The sequence below is a fragment of the Dipodomys spectabilis genome, unplaced genomic scaffold (genome assembly GCF_019054845.1).
Source record: "Dipodomys spectabilis isolate Male_0828 unplaced genomic scaffold, ASM1905484v1 ptg000023l, whole genome shotgun sequence".
Classification (NCBI taxonomy): domain Eukaryota; kingdom Metazoa; phylum Chordata; class Mammalia; order Rodentia; family Heteromyidae; genus Dipodomys; species Dipodomys spectabilis.
Window position 1 is genome coordinate 5,610,018 of NW_024870700.1, and position 21,102 is coordinate 5,631,119.

Here is a 21,102-nt window from a genome sequence, read left to right on the forward strand (position 1 = left end):
GAAGTGTATCCAAGAATTACTGATAGAAAAGTGACCAGAAGCTTGAGAGAAAAGAAGAGCTGGAGGCTGGGGGCTTATAGTCCTTATGAGTGTGTTTTTTCAAAGGGCACTCAGAAAAACAGAATGAAAACTGCTGGATGCTATTTGTAAAACATGGGAATGTGGCTTGTCTAATATTCTTTGGTTGGTGTATGCCTTCATTACACAGTATTTGTACAAATCACTGTGGGAGACACAGCACTGTCTCATCAGATCTCAGGAAAAACACAAGTGCGCACGTGTGTGTGCGTGTGCGTGTGTGTGTGTTATGCTGGTGCCACCATGCGGCCAGTATGCAGTAGTGCAATCAGTGGACAATTGCAGGGATTCTCTGCCAACTGACACTTGGAGGAAAGGCTGTTGGCTTGAGGAGCTCCTTTAGTCTTTGGCTTAGCAAGTTTTCCTGTTAAGATGTTATTTCTCATGACTTTGTTGCTGTGGTTTTCACTGTAGCATGTTAAGCATGGTAAGCATGTTTCCATTTTCAGGCTTTGGATGTTGTGTGGAAGAAATAGGGTGGCTCAATGAGGGCCTATTTTTTAGTTTTTGTGAAATTCCATTGGGCAACTTCAGCTCGTATCATTTCCTGTTAAAGCGAATTTACATAGGAAAACTTAAAAATGAGAACTGAAATTCTACCCAAGCTCCTTCTGTTACCATGGATTCCCCTCCATGTTTTCCTGATGACTTTGTGAAGCCATTCAGCAGAAAATGTCCTCTACTTAAAGTTTTATTGAGCTATATGTGTAGAGGTGATGTCAGGTATTTCCTGGGCTGTGCAGCCTAATAAGACTGGGTAGAACAATCTGTTTATTATGCAGCTCTTCAAATGGGGGTGGGTCAGACATTTTGTTGTTGTATTTACTTACATTAGTTATGCAGAGGGAGGGGTTCAATCAACCCCAGAGGTTAGACATTTTGAAATAGCGAGGAGGGAGCTGGGATTCCAAAATCATCTTCTTTTTTTTTTTTGGTCGGTCGTGGGGCTTGAACTCTGGGTCTGGGCACTGTCCCTCAGCTCTTCAGCTCAAGGCGAACGCTCTACTACTTGAGCTACAGCGCCACTTCCGGTTTTCTGGTGGTTTATTGGAGATAAGAGTCTAATGGTCTCTCCTGCCTGGGCTGGCTTTGAACCGTGATCCTCAGACCTCAGCCTCCTGAGTAGCTAGGATTACAGGCGTGAGCCACCAGCGCCTGGCTCCAAAATCTTCTTCAAGGATAAGCCTCTCCTCACACCTCCAGTGACCCTAACTTCTTCCCACTAGGCCCCACCTTCTAAAGTTTCTGTCACATCCAGCCACAGGATAGAACCAAGCCTTAGCACATACACTCAAGATCTGAACTAGAACAAATATTATAGTAGCTTCCTGACTAATCAGTGTTTCTGGTGTGATCACTGTATTCATATTTTTAAGTGATCCTTTTTGTCAACTATTTCAGTGGCTATGTTTAATTTAGAAGAAATTCAGGATTAACCATTTTGAAGTGTTTAATTCATTGGTACTCTGTGTTTGCACAACCACCATCGCTACAGTGGTTTTCTTTTGTGTACAGAAGTGGCAATTCCATCACAATTTACCTGTTAGCCTTCCAGCCTTGACTTTCCATCATAATTCCTCCAATCCACGTAGGCTAAACTCTCAAAACAGCCATTCTCTTTCTTTTGTCCCTTCTACGATTGTAGCATGTCAAGTACAATCATGGCTACTTGTAGGGACTTCTTGTATTTACTGTGCCCTTCCAGGGTTTAAAAAATACATCGTAAGGACATGTTTTCCTATAATAATCTTTATGTAGTTGAAATGTATAATTACTGTTTCACTAATTTACCATTCAACTCATACTATTTTATGCCATTGTTAATGAACATTTCTTGTCTATAAAATTTCTTATATCAGGTATATCTTTAGCAAAACTGTGAAGTACTTTTTCCAGCTAGCTTCTGCTTTGTGACAAACCACCTCCAAACTCCATGGCTTCACAATAATCTTTATTATTGTTAGTATATAATTTTTGTATTAACATATTATGATAATATAATAACCTTCATTATAAGCTATATTATAGTTCTGGGGGCTCCTTATTTGATAATGTTGGGTTCAACTGTTCTGGGGCTCTTTCAGATCTCTGTGGCTCAGAGGGGATTCTCCTCTAGTTGGGCCCTGTCCAGAATGGAGAGGATGGGCAGCTGTGTTCCACAGCCCTCATCCTTCCTCAGAGATCAATGGACTAAACCAAACATGTCCCTTTCTTACTTACGGCAGAAGTTCAAGTGAGGCAACGTCTCTTGAAGCCTAGGCTAGGAATGGACACACCATAACACTGTATTGTCTGCTTTCATCTGTTGGCCAAAGGAAACCACGTAGCTGAATACAGAATCAAGTGGGGATCTATGCTTCCTCTTAACATGGGAAAACCTGTAAAGTGACATGGCAAGAGGTGGTAGATAAGCTGGGTGCCGGTGGCTCACTCCTGTAATCCTAGCTATTCAGGAGGCTGAGATCTGAGGATAGCGGTTCAAAGCTAGTCAGGGCAGAAAAAAAATTTGTGAGACTCTTATCTCCCGTTAATCACCAGAAAACCAGAAGTGGTGCTGTGGCTCAAGTGGTAGAGCGCTTGCCTTGAGCTGAAGAGCTGAAGGACAGCACCCAGGCCAAGAGTTCAAGCCCCACAACCAAAAAAAAAAAAAAAAAGGAGGGCAGTGGTGGATATAGGAAGGAATAAAGAAAAGAATTGGTGCCTTTGATGCAGCTTATCATATATGCAACAGCTGGGTCTTTGCTTCCCTGTGCTGTGTAAAAAATCAGTTACCTACTGCATTGTAACAAACTACTCCTCAAATTAGTAGTTAAAAAATTAAGTATTTTATCTGTTCATAATTCATGGCCTGGCCAGACAGGACTCAGCTGGGAAGGCTCATCTTTACCTGCGGTGTTACCAGTTAGGTTTGTGTATGTGGTTGTAATTTGACTGTAGAATTCACACGGCAAGCCCCTCTGCTGAGATTGTTGGGAAACTGGAACCTCTCACCACAATCTTTGTTTCCAAGGCCACCTCTTTTTGCATAACCCAGAGTAACTGCTCCTCTCACTCCCTTACAACCAGCATAGGGTTCCAAGAGATGGAACTAGAAGTTAAGACCTCTAGGGGCAAACAGAAGCTGGATATTCTATTGGTCAGCAAATCACAGGGCTGGCCTTGATTCAATGGGAGGATGAAGCAAGACTCTTGATGAGAGCTGTGGTAAGTTGCATTGTAAAAGGGCACATGGAATGAAAGAGTATTGCATCTAGCTCTGCAAAGGCCCTGCACAGTAAATTCTTTTTGAATGAGCTTTTGGTCAGATCAATGAAGCAGAAGCAGAGCCTGCCAATAAAAAGCATTCTGGAATAGGATCTGACTCAATAAAAAATAATGTCTTTATTTTCCAGTTATCTTCCTATTTGTCACCGGAAATACCAGATGAAAGATTTCCTGAGATCCGATGGCACCAAACAGCAGATTTTGGCTTTGTTCCCAACACAGTAATGCGCAACACTTTCATGGCTGTCACTATGGATCTTGGTGATAGGGACTCACCTTTCGGCAGGTATGATTGTTTCTTAGAGTGTGCTTGACTAGTGCCTGTTGTTCATCTGTAGTCCTTTACTGTGATGTTTACTTGTGAGAGAACAAATTGGACTAAGGATTGGAGCTTAGTTGAATTGTCTATGTCAGTAATCAATGGAGGCATGTGTTTCAACATCCACAACAATATCAAAAACCCAACCCCCCAAAAAAACTCTAAACAGCTCGTGTCTTGAGGTCTAAAGTTCAGGTCTAAAGGTCTAAAGGTCAACCAACATTTTGTTCTTTGTACTTATTCACAGGACCCAGAGCAATAGACTCCAAATTGACCTGCCTTCCCTAGCAACCTTAAAGTTTCATACAGTTTATATCTGGAAGGAGCAGAAATGATAAACATTTAATCCAGATAAACACAGGAGTTTGAGTGATTGGGAATAATTTTGTTAAGCTCTCTTAAGTTTGTTCGAATGTCTTTGTTATCCCTGTCCCTCCCCCTTTAAAAATTTAATTTTCTTGTAATTATTAAGGAGTTGTACAGAGGGTTATTTTGTAAATCAGGTAATGAGTACATTCCTACCCCTTTCCCCTCTCCCCCTCACCTTTGTTTTAGTGCCAGTCCTGGAGCTTGGGAACTGTCCTTTGAGCTTTTTTGTTCAAGGCTAACACACTACTACTTGAGCCACAGCTCCACTTCCTGTTTTTTTGGTGGTTGACTAGAGATAAGAGTGTTACAGATTTTTCTGTCTTGCCTGGCTTTAAATCTCTAATCGGATGATCTCTCCCTCTTGAATAGCTAGGATTATAGGCATAAGCCATTGGAACCTAGCATCTCTCTCTCTCTCTCTCTCTCTCTTTCTCTTTTTTTCTTCCTTCCAAGTATTCTGTTGTTTCCAGGTTTCTAAACTCATCAAAGGCCCAGAGCCAAATCTATGGTTACCTTTTCCTATTTCTTTTAAGGTGACTAGTACTACTCAAAGAGTCCAGTAACTTTATCCTTACCTACTTCAGGAATGCTTTGTATAATCTCCTTTAAAATGAGTTCAAACCCAATGTTTTCATTCTTTATCCTGTAGCATCCACCCTCGAGACAAACAGACTGTGGCCTATCGGCTGCACTTGGGAGCCCGTGCTGTGGCTTATGGGGAGACGGATGTGATCTTTCAAGGACCACTGCCTGACAAGCTAGAACTATTGTCTCGTGGAGGGCTGCTCAACATCACTTATAACCGGCATATCCAGATCTATTTGCAGAAGCTGAGCAACAGGACATTTGAGGTGAGAAGCAAAAAGAAAAAAAAAAAAGGTTTCATCCCATGGTAGTTGCCAAGGTTGCTTGACACAAAGTCTTTCTCTGTCATTATAATGTGACTATGAGGCAACTCTTGGTTGGAGGGGAGGGGGAGGGAGAGCTAATCTCAGAGAGATAAGTAAGCAGCTATTAATTCATTATCTCAGGGGGCAAGTTTGACAGGATAATCAAGAAAGGGAAAATGAGCTCCTATTAAATATTCTTTTTGTATTTCCACTCCAAGACAATGCCATCTTTGCTTATGTAAATGCTTTGGTTTTTTTTTTTTAAATAGATTATTACAAAATCATTGATCCAAAATACTCTCCTCATTTTTGGGTGTTTTTGTTACACTACACTCCATTCTGATATCCTTTAAGTTTTGTGTCTACCTTAAAGGTTTAAGCTTGGTGATTTGTAACTTAGAATGAATTAATGATACTGTTTTCTTCTTATACTAAGTAAGGACCATTCTGTTGTGCAATTGAGCTATTGGTTTAAAGATACTAATTATGAGTTTTCTATAGTTGAGGATGATGGGGGTGAGTGGGTTGAGGCATTCCTGGATGGAATTGGGGTGTCTTTGGGAATCTAGAGGCCATTAGGCAGGGAGAGCATATGTAAAGAGGGTACCAGAGGGGATGAGAGAATATTAGACAAACTTCACATGGGAGTTTATCTAACTCTGCAGCTTCTCTGGAAATTTTTTTTTTTCTGTGCCTGTCCTGGGGCTTGAACTTAGGGCCTGAGTGCTGTGTCTCTGAGCTTTTTTGCTCAAGGATAGTGCTCTCTCATTTGAGCCACAGCTCCACTTTTGGCTTTTGTGGTACTTAATTGGAGATGAGTCTCATGGGCTTTCCTGGCTGGGCTGGCTTTGAATTGTGATCCACAGATCTCAGCCTCCTGAGTAGCTAAGATTACCGTGTGAGCCACCAGCTCCCTACCTTTCTGGAATCTTGATTGCAATAACCACCTGCCTCAGATGTCAGCACTCAGATGTCACTTAGCTTCTTTCCATAATGAATGTCAAGTGAATTATGGCTCCCAAGAAGGCTCTGCATTCTCTCTTTTTGGCAGCTACTGCCTGGCTGTCCATCATCTGGCCCTGGAACCCCAGTTGAGGTCAGGACAGAAATTAAGTTTTGGAAACCAGGTACAGTTGCCAATGATAGTTATGCCTGCTTGCTTTGCTATCTAGCAGGTAGGACTACGGGAAGAATGTTCAGGGAAACTTATAAATGTTTGATATGATTCTTTGTCTACATCAGTATGTTTTATATATTGACTTAATTTAATCTCATGCATCTATTTATTTTGGGACCGTGCCTGAACTCAGGACTTTGTCTCTACCTAAGCTACTCTCAGACCACATGAACGTTTTATAAACTTTTGGCTTCGTCAACCAGATCAAAGCTGGTCCAGCTTCTGGTTAACATAGGAAATGGGTCTTTGACTAAAAGTGGCTCCTTCCCTCCTTTCTAATGTGTCTGACAGTGCAGTTGCCAGTTTCTTGGTACCATCTAATTAATCTGACCATTTCTATTTTCTGATTGTCTCATTAGATGGCATGTTGCGTGGAACATCGCTGCAAGTGGCTTCCAGCTGTCATGAAAGTTTTCTCTTCCCACATCTTGACCTTGGATGTTTTGTCTTGTACTGCCACTGTGGCTGCTCTCCGCTATGCCTGGTCCACATGGCCTTGTGAATATAAGCAGTGTCCTCTCTATGACTACCATACTAAGCTGCCAGCACCTCCCTTCACTTCTTTCATTACAGACTAGGTTCTTGGACATTAGTGCAGGGTTGTCCATAACAGTTAAGCTTGCCTTTATCCCTTAGTATCAGCCTCTGTACTACAATGAATTAGAGTTCAGTGTCACTTCCTAATTACTGGGAGTGAAATGGCTAGTATTTTTATCCCTTCTAATCCTGAACTGTGGAATCTCCGGGTTGGAAGAAGATTTTAAAGGCCACGGAGGCCAGATAGTGTTTTTATGTGTTCTTTACAAAATCTCTTGGCAAGTGATTGATTACTGAATCTCTGTAAGAAGTTTCCAAGTTTTTCCTTATGTTGAAGTGAAATCTTTCTCTTATGAAACTTTACCACTCCATGACAGTCTTTTAGGTAATTGAAGACTTTGTTTTCTTTTAAAGTCCAATTCTGCTCCTTTAATGATTATGTGACGATTTAAGCCAAACCAACCAAGCCAAGTGCAGATATGTTTATTCTTTAAGGCAATAACCTGCCTTAAGGAATAGAAAGGGCCATGTAGTTATAGCCTTGTTCAAGCACTCACATGAGTGCTGGGTGAATCATAGGTTCAGTAAAGCATGAAAGTAATGGTAACGGAAGCTAAAGGATCATTAAATATAATTCTCAGGCTCATTAAAGAGTTTAAGGCTAATTTACATAGAAAAAGTTAGCCTGAAAGGCAGAACTATATGATAAACTTATAGAAAAAAATAAGGTGCCAGCCAGGTGCTAGTGGCTCACACCTGTAATTCTAGCTACTTAGGAGGCTGAGATCTGAGGATTTTGGTTTGATGCCAGCCTGGGCAGGAAAGTCTGAGACACATATCTTCACTAAACTATTAAGAAAAAGGTGGAAATGGCACTGTGGCTCAAGTGGTAGACTGTAGTGCTAGCTCAGGGACAGCACTCAAGCTCTGAATTCAAGCCCTAGGACTGGCAAAAAAAAAAAAAAATGCAGTTGAGACAGTGGTAAAAAACAGGGCCTTAATGTAATGTATATTATTAAGAATCATGAGAGTTAGGGAGTGGCTTGAGTAGAGCACCTGCCTAGGAAGCACAAGATCCTGAGTTCAACCCCACTACCACCAAAAACAAAACTAAAAAACCATAATGCAGTTTATAGGTTGATTAAAAACAGCTGATGGTTCTTGAAAAATTGTTGTCTATTAGGAGTTGGAAATAAATGTATGATTAGTGCTGTGTATGTATTTATATATATCCAGTCAAAATTGTGTTAGGAAGACTTGTAAATTGCTCTTGAAGTTTAAGTAAGAAAAGGATTAAGAATGTCATCTGTGGGTTCCTGCCATCCCTTTAATGTGAAAAATCAGAACTAAAGCAGCTAAGAATCACTTTCTACATCTGCTTCCAAGGGGCTTTGGTGTAATTCCAAACAGCAGAACAGCTTGCCAGTGTCAAGATTTTATTTGGTTAAAAAAAAAAATCAAAACACAAACTATAAACTCTGTAAGGAACTTTGGCTTCTCTAAGACTTCCTGGCATATAATTAAGTCCTAATGCCCACCCTTTTTCTCTTATACACTTGGCCTCATAAGAACCATGAACGTAAGATTGACCTGAGAAAGAGTAAATCTTATTTGTCCACACCTCTGACAAACCAGTGTACACATATGCCCATATATATAGAAGAGGTTTCTAATGCAAGAAGAGGTAGCCAAAAACTCTACACCCAAGATCTTAACACCTAGTATTCCAATCCCACGTGTAAAAACTTTCATTTAGGCAATGGATGTATAATGAAGTAATGTGTAAATGAATTTATTTTTAATGATGGCACACTTTGTGGCAATTGTGTATTTCCCCAAATGAACTTTACTGTTTGAAAATGAAATAATCACTGTAGGAAATTAGGTATAAGCAAGTAAGTTGCATAAAAAATCATCATTAAGAGAGAAACATTAGATTTGTTTGGATTACATAATACATACCATATACTTTTATTTTGTAATCTTTTTAATGGAATACAATTATTTAATATATGGAGAAAATGGAGTTATATGACAACTATATTCTACAAATGATTCAAAAAGAAAAACTAATCCAGTCAAAGAGGCTGCTTTGTGAAAGGTCACAAAGAGAACTTAAAACTAACAAGTTTAGGTCTGGGAAGGTGGCTCAGCGGTAGAGCACTTGCCTTGCGTGCTTGAGGCCCTGGGTTCGATTCCTCAGCACCACATAAGCAGGAAAAAAAAGCCAGAAGTGGCGCTGTGGCTCAAGTGGTAGAGTGCTAGCCTTGAGCTGAAGAGCTGAGCGACAGCGCCCAGGCCCAGAGTTCAGGCCCCGTGACCGGACCAAAAAAAAAAAACAACAAAAAACAAAACACACACACAAAACTACAAAAAAAACAAAACACACACACAAAACTAACAAGTTTAAATGTATTGCCTAGTGAGAGGACCACAGTTCCCTAGTGAGGGAACCCTACAGTGATCAGTCCCTCCTCATTAGGGAAAACTAAGGATTTAAATCTGGGAACTCATCATGCTCTACTCTCTTCCTAGTGAGAAAATGTTCTGTTTGTTTTTCACCTTAATATTTATCACTGGGACAACATCTATTCAGCCCCTTTAAGAACCCAACCTAAAGAAATTGTCAAATGCTGGGTGCTGGTTGCTCACACCTGTAATCCTAGGTACACAGGAACCTGAGATCTGAGGATTGTGGTTTGAAGCCAGCCTTGGCAGGAACATGAGACTTATCTCCACCAGGGAACTGGTAGTGGCACTGTGGCTGAAAGTGGTACAGTGCTAGCCCTGAGGAAGAAAAAAGCTCAGGGACAGCACCTAGACCCTGAATTTAAGCCCCATGACTTACAAAAAAAAACAAACTGTCAAATGCATGAACCTTTTATCCAGATTTTATTCGTATGTCCATAGGTCAGTCTGGCTCCAGGGTAGCTATGCAGGTCAAAGTCAAAACACTGTACAGAAAACAGTGCCTTGACAATCAGAGATGCAACTTCAGAAAGGACAGACAACTAAACTCACCTATATGTGGTCTGCCTACTTTCCATTATTCTACAGCTTTTCAATGACAACACTCCTCAAGAAATCCCAGCATTGTGTTTTTGACTAGTCTACTAATTTTCTTATGTAAGAGGAAGATAGCCAGTGTTTCAGTTTGTAGAAATTCATTCTTTACTTAGCCAGTTCTCTACTGATAGACATATTATATTGGCTTTTTAACAGATTTCCATTATTAAGCAAACACTGTGACATATAAACCTATCATACTTGTCCAGTTATTTCTTAGGGTCTTTAACATGGAATAAAAGATTAAAAGATAAATATATATTTAAAATGTTTATCTACAGCTTAACCCTCCCAAACAATTTTTATTTCCTTCAAGATACTCCTTTCCTCTCATCCTCAGGGCACAAAATGTTATCAAGACACAAATATCTTTAGCAATATAACAGGTACGATATATTAAATGTATGTGAAATATTTTTAAGTTTTTAAAAATATAATCAAAAGCATTTGATACTATTTCACCTATCTCCATACATACAAATGCATGTACATTATGCACATTCAAACATACCCATTAACTGAAACCAGTTTCAATCTTTTCCCATGATAGATGCTTGTATACTAGACTCCTTAAGTTTATGTTTAAGTTATTAGGTTGAGTTCATAGTTTGAAAAACTGTTCTAGTAAACTTGGACCAATTCATTAAATTTTTTAAAGATTCATCCTAAAATGAGTTTTTTTTAATATATTTATACTCAGGCTGTAATAACATTTCTTAAATGATAAAAGCAGCATGCTCCATCAACTTATGCAGGAAACAGATAAAAAATATTAACAGTGTTTGAGTAATCTTTTGCTGACTTGGCTATTACCCAAATTTTATATCTTTTTGGCATTATAAAAGACAGCTTACAAAAAGACTAATAATCATAGTTAAGGCTAGGTGACATGATTCAAGCCTATAATCCTAGCTATTTGGGAGGTGGAGGTTTGGAGGATGGAGGATCATTGTTTGAGAACTGCATGTACAAAAAGCTCAGTAAGATTCCATGTCAACACAATAACTGGGCATAGTAATGCATGTCTGTCATCCCAACTATATGAACAAGTACAAACAGGAACCCAGTCTAGGTTGACATGGGCATAAAGCTAGATCTTACTTCAAAAATAATACAAAAAGGGCTAGCAGAGTATCTCAAGTGGTAGAGCACCTGCTTAGTAGGCAGGTAACCCTGAATTCAAACCCCAGTACTGCTAAAACAAACAAAAAAGCCAAACATAAAACAAAAAACATTATACCAGTTATGTAGATGCTGACAGTTGCCAGGGTGCTATGCTCCAAATACTGCTCTTTCTGATTCCTTTCTCTGCTGGTCACATTTCTGTAATATCCTAATCATCTTATTTATATTGTCTTCGGTTGGCAGTCATGAATTATACAGCACACAAACAATTCATTCTCACCACTGTTTTCCCCATTTTGCTTCTGCTTTTTTTTTGTCCCTTCCCTAACTACTCAAGCCAGCCTTGGGCACCTGGAAGGTAGGGAATTAAGGCAATGCACAAGGTAGGATGAACCTGCACTGATGGGATTAGGTGATACACTAAGCTCCACATTAATGCTATGTACAGGGACCAAAGAATTCAGTTGTATAGCATGCAGTTATGCTCTACAAGGTTAAAATGGAATGATGTCACTCTACTGCGTTAGGGAGATGGGAACAACTCCCAACTATGTCCCATGTGAATCTGTTATTTGGTTTCAGCACACAGAACTAAAAGTACAATCTCCAATGAGGAATAGAAAGCATATGAAATGGGTTAAAGAGGATTTTGAACCTTACTCAAAAATTGAAAGCTATTACATACTCACTAGGTCAAGTCATAAATTAAATCCTAATCCTTACTGTGATGATGTGGGGAGTTGAAGCCTCAGGGAGGGAAGTAGGTCATAGGGTTCTGCATGGGATTAGTGCCTTTATAAAAGGGACCACAGGAGTTCCTCTGCCCCTTTTATGGAGGTTCCAGCTAGATGGCTCTCTATGAACCAGAAGCAGGTCCTCAGTAGGCACTGTCAGCACCTTGAACTTAGGACTTCCAGTCTCTAGAACCATGGGAAATAAAATTGCTGTCACTAAGCCACTCAGTCTATGGTACTTCGCTATCTCAACCCAAACAGACAAAGCAGATTAATACTGAAGTCTACTTTAGGCAGAGCCAAACAAGATTATACTCTGATTACAAGAAGATGAAAACCAAATGTTTAAGAGAATTTTTTTTTTTTTTTTTTACTAAAAATAAAGTGAAGTTGCTTCTAGGGTAAATTATCACCATGGGAACTCCCATGATGAAATGTGATAAAAATCTTCTTCAGTCATGAATGGCTGCCTTTATCCCATATATTCTAAGTTTTGGTTAAAAAAGTCATTGTGATGAAAATAAAGTGAGATCTGATCCTTTCTTCAGTCTGAAGACAGAACTGGGCTGCACTGTGATGGACACTCCAGGTGCTGCAGGTGAGTGCCTACCAAGGGTTCACGTGTCAGGAACTCAGGTGGGTAAGAAGTCACAAAGGCTGCAGGCTGTAGCTCAGGCAGGTCCAAAGATCCTGGAAGAAATAATCTTTAAGTCCAACTGATGCTTGGGAATCTTAGAAGTGATTTATTCAGACATTTACATGGCCTTTTAATTCTTCAACATCCTTGCAAAATTCAGCCCATTCTTTCTTTAGTTGGTAAAATAGGACAGATATTTTTATCATGAAGAACAATGAAATGCTCTTTGAAAGTGACTTTGCTATGGCTATGTATGATACACAACTCTCTATAGCCCAAATATGCCTGAATTTCTGATTACTCCTCTTACTTTGAGAAGGAATGTAAGAAACCTAGGCAGAGCCATGGCCACCACCACTTTGCTGTCATCTGAAATTTCCCATACAGTAAACCTCTCCCTTTTGTACTTAGATTTTATTCAGGTTAGAGAATGAGATATTGCGGTTTGTCAGGGTATCTTAGCTTGCTCTATAAATTTGTGAGTAACCTAGGAATCTAGGCAGGCAGCATATCTGTTTGACTTTGTATTCTTCATGACTTCATGTATTCTTCATATTCTTCGTGAAGGCTTAAAACATTTATTGCCCAGATGCCTGATTTCTGGGGCATCCAGCAATGTGTGAAGAGAGCATGATACTCTAGAAATGATCAGTTTTCAACCCAGAAAGGCAAAAAGATACCTGGCAGAATGGGATCATCATGATCTTCACCAAAAGTCTGTTTCTGGAAGACTTCAAAGCTCATAGCTATCTCATTCTCTGGTAGTCCTTCTTCAGGTTTGCATGCATCAAATTTTACCAACTGGTAACTGCAGGATCAAAGGGAATCATTCATGAGTTGTCCTAACTCCAAAGGGGTCAACTTATTTTTTTAATTAGGTCTTTCCTATATATATACATTTTAGGTAAGGAAGCAAATGAAATGCCAGGGAAAAAGAAAACAAGCAAGACTCTTTCATAACCCTTTTGCTATCATGGTGCACACAGAAAACAGCACAGGCTGAGTATCCCTAATCTGAAAATTCCAAACCATTGCAAAGGTTTGATTTGATCACTCAGAAGGCTACAAAATCCCTTGCGTTTGGTCACAAGTTAAAATGGAGTTGTGCTAAAATATTGTCTAAAAGTACCTTTAGGACATATAAACAGGTATGAAACATGAATTTCCTATATAGACTTGGCTCTTATCTCCAACTACCTCATTATTATATGTAAATATTCTAAAATTGAAAAATAATTCAAATCTTAAGTATTTCTAGGCCTAAGGATTTTAGATAAGGCATACTCAACACATAATACAGTATACTGGGTTCCTGGTTCCTGTTCTCCTGTGTTTAGAGGCATGATAGTGTGGAAGAACACATGCCTTGGCCACAATAGTTCAATAAACATGAATGGAAAAAGTTTAGTCCCTGTTGGTTGACCCCTGAGCTTCTACCAATGAAATGGGTTTGCCCACACTTACTTGACACATTTTTGAGCTTCTGGACAACTTTGGATGAGGTTGTGAATGACTGGATGAGAAAACCCAAAAAAGTCAGCTCCAGATGGAAGCAGGTTAGGCATTATCTTTCCCCTAAACAGGAGAGGGAGGAAATTTAGCGTGAGAGCTTAAGAGGGAGATGTTTGAAGGATACAGAATTGGTTTCTATAAAACGAGGGATTTCACTGAAAGTCTCACTGTACTGACTGATCCTTTTAGCCTTCTTTAAGCTGTTGGCCAACTTACACTCTAGCATTGATGATTCTAAGCAGTTCTTCATGACAAGCATCTGCAGAAGAGCCAACAATGACATTCTGGGGATCATCTTCGGGAACAATTTCAAACTGAGAACAACAAAGGAATGATTAGATCAATCTGCAAAGAGGGAAGCAGAGAGTCATAGCAGTCCTATAAATATTTCTTCTCTCTAGATTGTGAAGCTGCTGTTTATCAGAAGATGGATATAAATAGTTTCCTATAATGCTGTTAAAAAACAGGAGTAGTGCTGTGGCTCAAAGTGGTAGAGTAATAACCTTGAGCTGAAGAGCTCAGGGACAGCGCCCAGGCCCGAAGTTCAAGGTCTCCACCCAACCCTCCCACAAATTCAAAAACATCACAAGTAAACAGAGAAGGTCCTTCGGCTGTTTTAATTCTATACTACTTGGCTGATAATTTTCCAGGGGTGAACATTTAATCTCTTCTATACCTTTCTAGCCCCTTTCCTATTCCACTTACCATATCCTTAAACACTTTCCTGCCATATTTAGGGCTCTTCAAGTTTTATTTTCTTTCTAACAAAATATTGAGCATTTTTTCTATTTTAGACAAAACTATATAATTACAGTATACTGCATGACATTTTGATGTATATATCCATACAAATAATATTTTAAACATGTGAAATTACTCTCCGTGTACACTATTATGTTTTTCTTTGTTCACTGATACATATTTCTTTAGATGATATAAGATCACCTTAGGTATCCTGGGTCAAGGACACAAGTATTAAAATTGCTGGCATCACAAGTTATCCTCCAAAAAACTACCAATATTCACTAGTACTAATGTACTTGTTTTCCTAAACTCTGGTCAATACAGGATATTATCAAACTCTGATAGTTGTATAGAGGCAAAAATAAGGTCTCATTTTATTTTTCATTTTTATATGCTTACTTTTGATTGTATTTGTTAATGTGACAGAGTTCTTGCAATGCCACACAACGCCTGAGAATCCAAAAAAAAAATGGTACAATGGAAAGCCACCTACACCATTATATGGCATCTCAAAACTTGATTCATGTGCATTTGGTAACTTCACAATCTTTTAAAACATCACAAGAGTTGGAATTTAGCAAGTCTCTAGGCTTCTAAGCACACTATGCAGAAAACAAACCTCCTCATGGTTATATCAGTTTACTCCTCAATAACACAATCTCCAGCAAAATTCTGTGGGAAAGGTGAACACTTAGAGAGTGTGTGGCTCAGGGTTTAGGAGATCATTTGTTAAGTTTTTTTTTCTCCCCCAAATGAAGTATTTGGTTTAACCTGTTTCTCATCTAGTCATTTACAGTTTCACTTTTGTTGATTATTCTGTAGCAGCACTTTAACTGTACATGAATCCCATGGTGTATATATTTTTCTTCCTTTTTGCTGCTTGTCTGTTAACTTTGAGTATGGTGTCTTTCATCACTCAGAAGTACTTACAATTTTTATAGCCTAGTATGTTACTCTTTTACAGTTTCTGTTTCATGTCTTGCTAAAGAAAACTTTTTCAGCTGAGTGCCAGTGACTCATACCTGTAATCTTAAGTAACCCAGGAAGCTAGGGAGCACAGTTTGAAGCCAGCATGGGTAGGAAAGTCGATGAAACTCTTACCTCTGATTAACACAGAAAAAACCAGAAGTAGAGCTGTGACTCAAGTGGCAGAGTACTAGCCTTGAGTCTAAGAAGCAGCTCAGGGACAGTGCCCCAGGGCCAGATTTCAAGCCCCACGAGTGGCAAAGAAAACAACAAACAAAAGTTTTCACATTTTCCTTAACATATCTATAGCATATTCTATAAAGCTAAAGTCTATTGTATTGGTGCTTACTGACAAATAAATCTACAGAACCTTTGAGAAACAGACCCCATCAAGTACTGTATGTACTTAAGTTTTTAGAAAGTCACTTAATGCTAGTTGGCAAAAAAACTAAAATTTAAATTCCTATTTCATGATATAACTAAAAGTAATGTCAGGTTAAGTAAGTAAGTAAATAAATATGGCATGAATTACTCTATTTCAATAGTGGCTAAGCATTGTGTCTTTCGGAGGAAATTAAAAATCAGTGTACCAATTTCCATTAAAAGTTTAATAGTATTTTGATTAGATTTGCATTACATTTATAGCTCTGGGATATGTGTGTGTATGTGTGTGTGTGTCTAACTACCTACTGATCTGTATCTTTTAGGACCCTTTCTGCAGAGCACTATTATATGACCAAGTTCACTTGAATTCTTAACAGGACTGCAGTATTAACAACTTAAATCAGGTAGAACTGAGGTTCTCCCACCTGCTCAAAGATTCCTTACCTTGCCTTTACATTCTTCCAACCAGTCTCTAGTGATATGTTACTTCATCAGACAGTGAGGCTTGGAATTCTGAAAATGGTCTATGTTTTTCCCAAAGGACCGATTGGAAAAATAAGCTGCTTTGCATTTTAGTATTTAATAAGAATGAGATTTGGGATTTCCTGTCTTTTCATGCATCCAGAAACTAAAATGTGGTTTCTCTGTTACCTCCACATAGCTCAAACTTGAAACTAATCTTCCATGTAAAAAGCCCGTACTTAATACAATCAGGTTTGATCAAGCCTCAAATAGTCAAAATATGGACAGTAGTATTGTTCAAGTAGAAGAAACATGGTTTAAGTGAAAGTCAAGTTTGAAAATTAGATACATATTCGTATCCCAGCTTAACCACTTACAAGTGAGGTGTGACTTAGGGTCAGACACTTTTTCTAAATCTTGTGAGCTTATCAAATGGCAATGATATCACATCTATCTTGTAAGGTGTCAAAACTGGTAACACATTTTAAGTGTCTAGAACAGAGGTTCTTGACAAAAAAAGCCAAAAGAAGTAATTATATTCACATGGGTACCTGAGGCTGCACACCACCATCCTTGATCTGACAGGTATATAGACACTCTTGGTCTGGGCACTTCATGCTGGTATACAATCGTGTACTATAGTAGCCCACGGGGTAGATGGTGCACTCATCATGGAAGCCAGGTCGGTCGGTGATGATCTATAAAAAGAGTCCCCCATCCCTGAGATTTATGTCACTGAAGGATTTAATAATCCAGTTCACTCTGGCTGCTTTTAGAACCACTTTGGGGCTACAAAGTAACAAACCACACAGAGTGACAGCTGCAAAGCAGGTAGAAGCTGACCTGGATTTGTAGGGACTGGAGATTTTTCTGGGACTGGTATGGATCAGCAAGGGGGTGCTGCTGATGGGAACAGGGAGGGATAGCTCAACCCCGCTGCTATATTTCCCTGGTTCTCCTCTCTGTATGTGGCTGGTCTCACTCACCTCCCCCAGGCTATATACTGTTAGACCCCCTAGTCCGATGGGGAACACAGGCCGTCCTGAGGGATCCAGGGCAATGGGCTGAACCAGCTTGCGAGCACCTCCCTCCATTTTCTTTTTCTTGGATGTTTTCTTCAGAACTGAAACGCAAATCTGGGGTCATCCACTTTAGGTCCCTCCCAGTGCCGAGGAGAAGGAAAAAATTTACTTGTGAGCTAAGGGCAATAAGTCAACCTTGATTTTCTATAGATACTCCTTGAATTACCTTGGGTTACATATTAATAAGCCTATCTACCAAATGCTACAGCCAAGCAACATAGTATACTATAAAAACCCAGTTGTTTCCCCTTGTGATTGTGTGGAGCTGACTGGGAACTGTGGCTTGTTTCTACTGCCCAGGAACCAAAGAGCATCATACTGAGTATCACGATCCCAGGAAAAGATAAAAACACAAAGTATGGTTTCTACTGAATGTACATTTAGCTTTCACACTATGGTAAAGTTGAAAAAAATCATTAAGTTGAGCCTTTCTAAGTCAGGAATCATTGGTATTGAGTGAACTATAATAGGCTTTTCCAGAGTCCCAAGATTTACTCTAACCTGTCCACTAGTACTCAATACATTTTGAAGTCAGATGAGAAATTTCTCAAGCTAGTTGTGTGCTCAAAGTGCCACCTAGCCCATTTCCTTGCCTTTAGTAAAGACTTTATGAAAGTAAGTGCAACTCAAGAGTTAGGAAAGACAGAAATCTTAAGTCTGTTCCCTTCACATTAACCAAGTCTGACTAAAATCTTTCCAACGGAAGTTGGCTCTACTAAGGCATCTGCTTCTCAAGGGGCTTTAAAGTCCCAAAATGTTTGAAAAGACTTATGAGCCTTGAAGTGTATATGACCACATGTGTTTACCAGTTAGTAACCAGGTTTTTGTCATCATTAGTTGAATCACTGGGATAACTGATACATTGTTTCTCAAAAGTACCTTCCAATTTGTTGTTCTCTTTGCCTTTTTCTCTTTTCTCCTTCTTGGATTTCTTCCCAAATGGTTCCTCAGCCCCTGTGCTGGGCCCAGAAATGGGCCCAGTTCCCTGTATAGCACCCACAGAACCGGCCACACCATAAGTCAGGGGCAAACTGGAGCTGTGGGAAGGAGGTGCAGCCTGTACTTCCCCTTCTGTTAATGCCTGAAGTTGGAGGAGCTTCTTTAGCAAGTACCTGAGGTCAGGAAGGAAAGGGAGCAGAAGTATGAACTTACATTTTACTAATTCTAGAAAAAACCCAGAATTATGTAAAGAGAATATCATATTCATAAATAAGGTTCTTTTTGGACCATGGGGGTGATGTCTCAAGAGAAAAACGAATACTTCAAGAAGCCATATCTAAGCTTCTGTGTCCTATATCTCTCTTTGACCTGGAATACTCTTCTATCTTTGTTAAAAGGTGTTAGGTATCTGAATAGTTTTATATATATATCTACTATGCTTAGCTTAAAGTAGTACGACTGTATAAATACTTGTGGATTTTATAATAAAGATTAGAGGGTTTTCTCAGGGGCTGTCTTCTCATCATGATCCAACATGACTTGGGTGTGTGGGGACCAATTCTACTGATTGTAAGTTTATACTTGCTCAAGTGGCCAAAGGGCAATGCAATGCACAAAAATTCCACTGGAGAAAAGTCTCCATAGCAATAATCTTGTATCATTCTCCAAAAATGTTTTTCTGAATGTAAGATGAAACTAGCTCACCTTCTTTCTTCTTTTGCTTTAAGAAATTTTTCCTCAAGACGAGCAATTTCATCACAAATAGCAGCATTTTCCTTTAAGAAAAAATTTGAACATAATCATATAAAGTGAAGATCAAGGTGCTGGGAAGAGGATATATCTGTATCTATATATAGATATATAGTGTCTCTGGATAACAGAAGAGCTATTTTACCCAAAGCATCCCACATGATATCCTAGAAATAGTGGAGGGAATTGGGTTTGGACTCTGCTTTAAGCTTGCTATGAAGTATTCTACCACTTGAGCCATACCCCTTGCCTTTTTTGCTTTAGTTATTTTTGGAGATAAGGTCTTGTGTTTTAGCTCAAACTGACCTGGACCACAAGCTTCCAAATTTACACTTTCCTTCTAGTTAAGAGGGCAGATACCTGCAATGCTACCGATATTTGTGGAGGAGGGGGACTTGCTAACTTTCTGCCTGAGCTGGCCTTGAAAGGTGATCTTTTTGATCTTAGCTTTCCAAGTAGATGGGATTACAGGCACCAGCCACCATGCCTGGCCTTCTGTGTACTTTTTGTTTTGTTGTTGTTGTTAGTTAGGCCTGAACTCTGGGCCTGGGCACTGGCCCTCAGCTCTTCAGCTTAAGGCTAGTTAGTGTTCTACCACTTGAGCCACAGTGCCACTTCCAGCTTTTTCTGCTTATGTGGTGCTGAGGAATCAAACCCAGGGCCTCATGCATGCAAGGCAAGCACTCTACCACTGAACCACTTTCCCAGGCCCTGTGCACAATTCTTAAACTTCATAATTTACCTGTATATATTCAAGTGTCATCTTTCTTTACTGATTTACTTAATGTGTCTCCTAAGCACCAGTACTAAAGAAAATGCCTCACAGCTAGAACCTCAAACTAAATGATAGTAAGAGGGAATTCAAAATGTCTTGACTCATAATCTGAGTTGCTGGATTAATGCCACTAATAATCATATTCATAACAATATATTAGCATACTTATTAGTGGTACTATCTTTATGAATGTGTACATATACTATATATATATACATATAAAAGGAAAACCATTAATTTTAGATGTGGGACGATATTTGAGGACTACATCCTTATTTCTAAGCACTAAGACAAGATAGATAAGTAACACAAATTTATAGTTGGCAGCTCATTCATTCAATAAAGTTAAATGACTGGTGAGACTGGAAAACACCTAAATGTAACTATATAACTCATGTAAGGTAATTATAAAAACAAAGCAACCAATCTCCGAAAGTGTTGGGTGTCTAGCTCTGTGGCTAGCATGCTGGAGGCCCTGGGTTCCAGCCTTAGAAGGGAGGAGGAAGTACAAACATACACACATTTGCCCACCACTTGTATGGTTGGGGTTGGAAGCTGTTAGGGACGCGGGTTGTGTCATGGAAACATTAAACTGTAATCAAGCTGTTTAAGCTGGAGTGAGGGCTCTTAACACTGTGCCCTGGAGCAAAGATTAATTTTCTCTCTGGGCTTCAGTGATGCGTGTTTAAAAATGACCTAATTTTCAGGTTATCCGGAACTAATCACATTTCTGAGCTTTGTCCTAAGGACTAAAGTATGAGGTTTCGTGGGAGAACTTCTAGGCATCAAGCACTTTACTTTTCCAACACTGCACCTTTCACTAGTTACTAGCTCTCGTTTCCAAAGGAGGGAATTGTAACTCGTCCGAAGACAAGTAGGGACGTCTACCGCAAACCCCATCACCGTATGAAGACTGTCCCTCAGGGAAAGGGAAGCGCCGGGGCGGGCGGGCGGGGACACGGTGTGCAGGCGGAGGCGGGCTTCGCGACGGGCACTCACAAACACCGTGGCCTTGGCCGCTTTGCGCAGCCGCAAGTACTTCAGCCGGTACTTCTCGTTCTGGCTCTTCTTCGGAAACTTTTTCATCCTGGCCTTGCAGGACAACCAGGGAGCCCGAGGCCAGCAGGCGAGGCCGCCCCGCAGCCTCACGTTCCCGCCCCACTCGGGGGGGGGGCCTTAGGACGCCGCCGGCATCGGCCCCAGGGGCGAAGCGCGGGTCGGGGCGCCGGCGTGGAGTCTGCTCTGGGCTGGCAGAGTCGCGGCTCTAGGAAACCAGCTCCCCCTGTAGTCCC

At 39.9% G+C, this 21,102-nt stretch overlaps 2 protein-coding genes across 2 annotated transcripts in view; one reads left to right on the forward strand and one right to left on the reverse strand.

Annotated features, from left to right (window-relative positions):
• The window catches only part of Siae (sialic acid acetylesterase), a 36,712-nt gene extending 28,861 nt beyond the window's left edge, over positions 1 to 7,851 (forward strand). Inside the window, exons 8-10 of the mRNA XM_042674825.1 lie at positions 3,471 to 3,628; positions 4,680 to 4,881; positions 6,457 to 7,851. Coding sequence (XP_042530759.1) covers positions 3,471 to 3,628; positions 4,680 to 4,881; positions 6,457 to 6,675 — 579 coding nt within the window. The 3' untranslated portion in view covers positions 6,676 to 7,851. The remainder of the gene's footprint in view (positions 1 to 3,470; positions 3,629 to 4,679; positions 4,882 to 6,456) is intronic.
• A 1,658-nt stretch (positions 7,852 to 9,509) lies between these two features.
• Tbrg1 (transforming growth factor beta regulator 1) lies at positions 9,510 to 21,102 on the reverse strand. The gene is made up of 9 exons (XM_042674827.1): positions 20,810 to 21,102; positions 18,991 to 19,061; positions 18,226 to 18,458; positions 17,251 to 17,387; positions 16,816 to 16,962; positions 13,925 to 14,022; positions 13,661 to 13,771; positions 12,877 to 13,004; positions 9,510 to 12,249 (listed from the first exon to the last, which is right to left on the reverse strand). Exons 1-9 carry the CDS (start codon positions 20,894 to 20,896, stop codon positions 12,104 to 12,106), a joined length of 1,158 nt encoding a protein of 385 aa, XP_042530761.1. The 5' UTR covers positions 20,897 to 21,102; the 3' UTR covers positions 9,510 to 12,103.

What these genes read in the sequence shown, in the direction of transcription:
- Tbrg1 (XM_042674827.1), bottom strand. Translation starts at nt 20,896, where the DNA reads ATGAAAAAGTTTCCGAAGAAGAGCCAGAACGAGAAGTACCGGCTGAAG. An exon ending in AGAGAACAACAAATTGGAAG is followed by an intron (nt 17,388 to 18,225) that starts GTACTTTTGAGA and finishes TTTGCGTTTCAG; the next exon opens with TTCTGAAGAAAACATCCAAG. An exon ending in GAAGCTCAAAAATGTGTCAA is followed by an intron (nt 13,005 to 13,660) that starts GTAAGTGTGGGC and finishes TTGATCCTGCAG; the next exon opens with TTACCAGTTGGTAAAATTTG.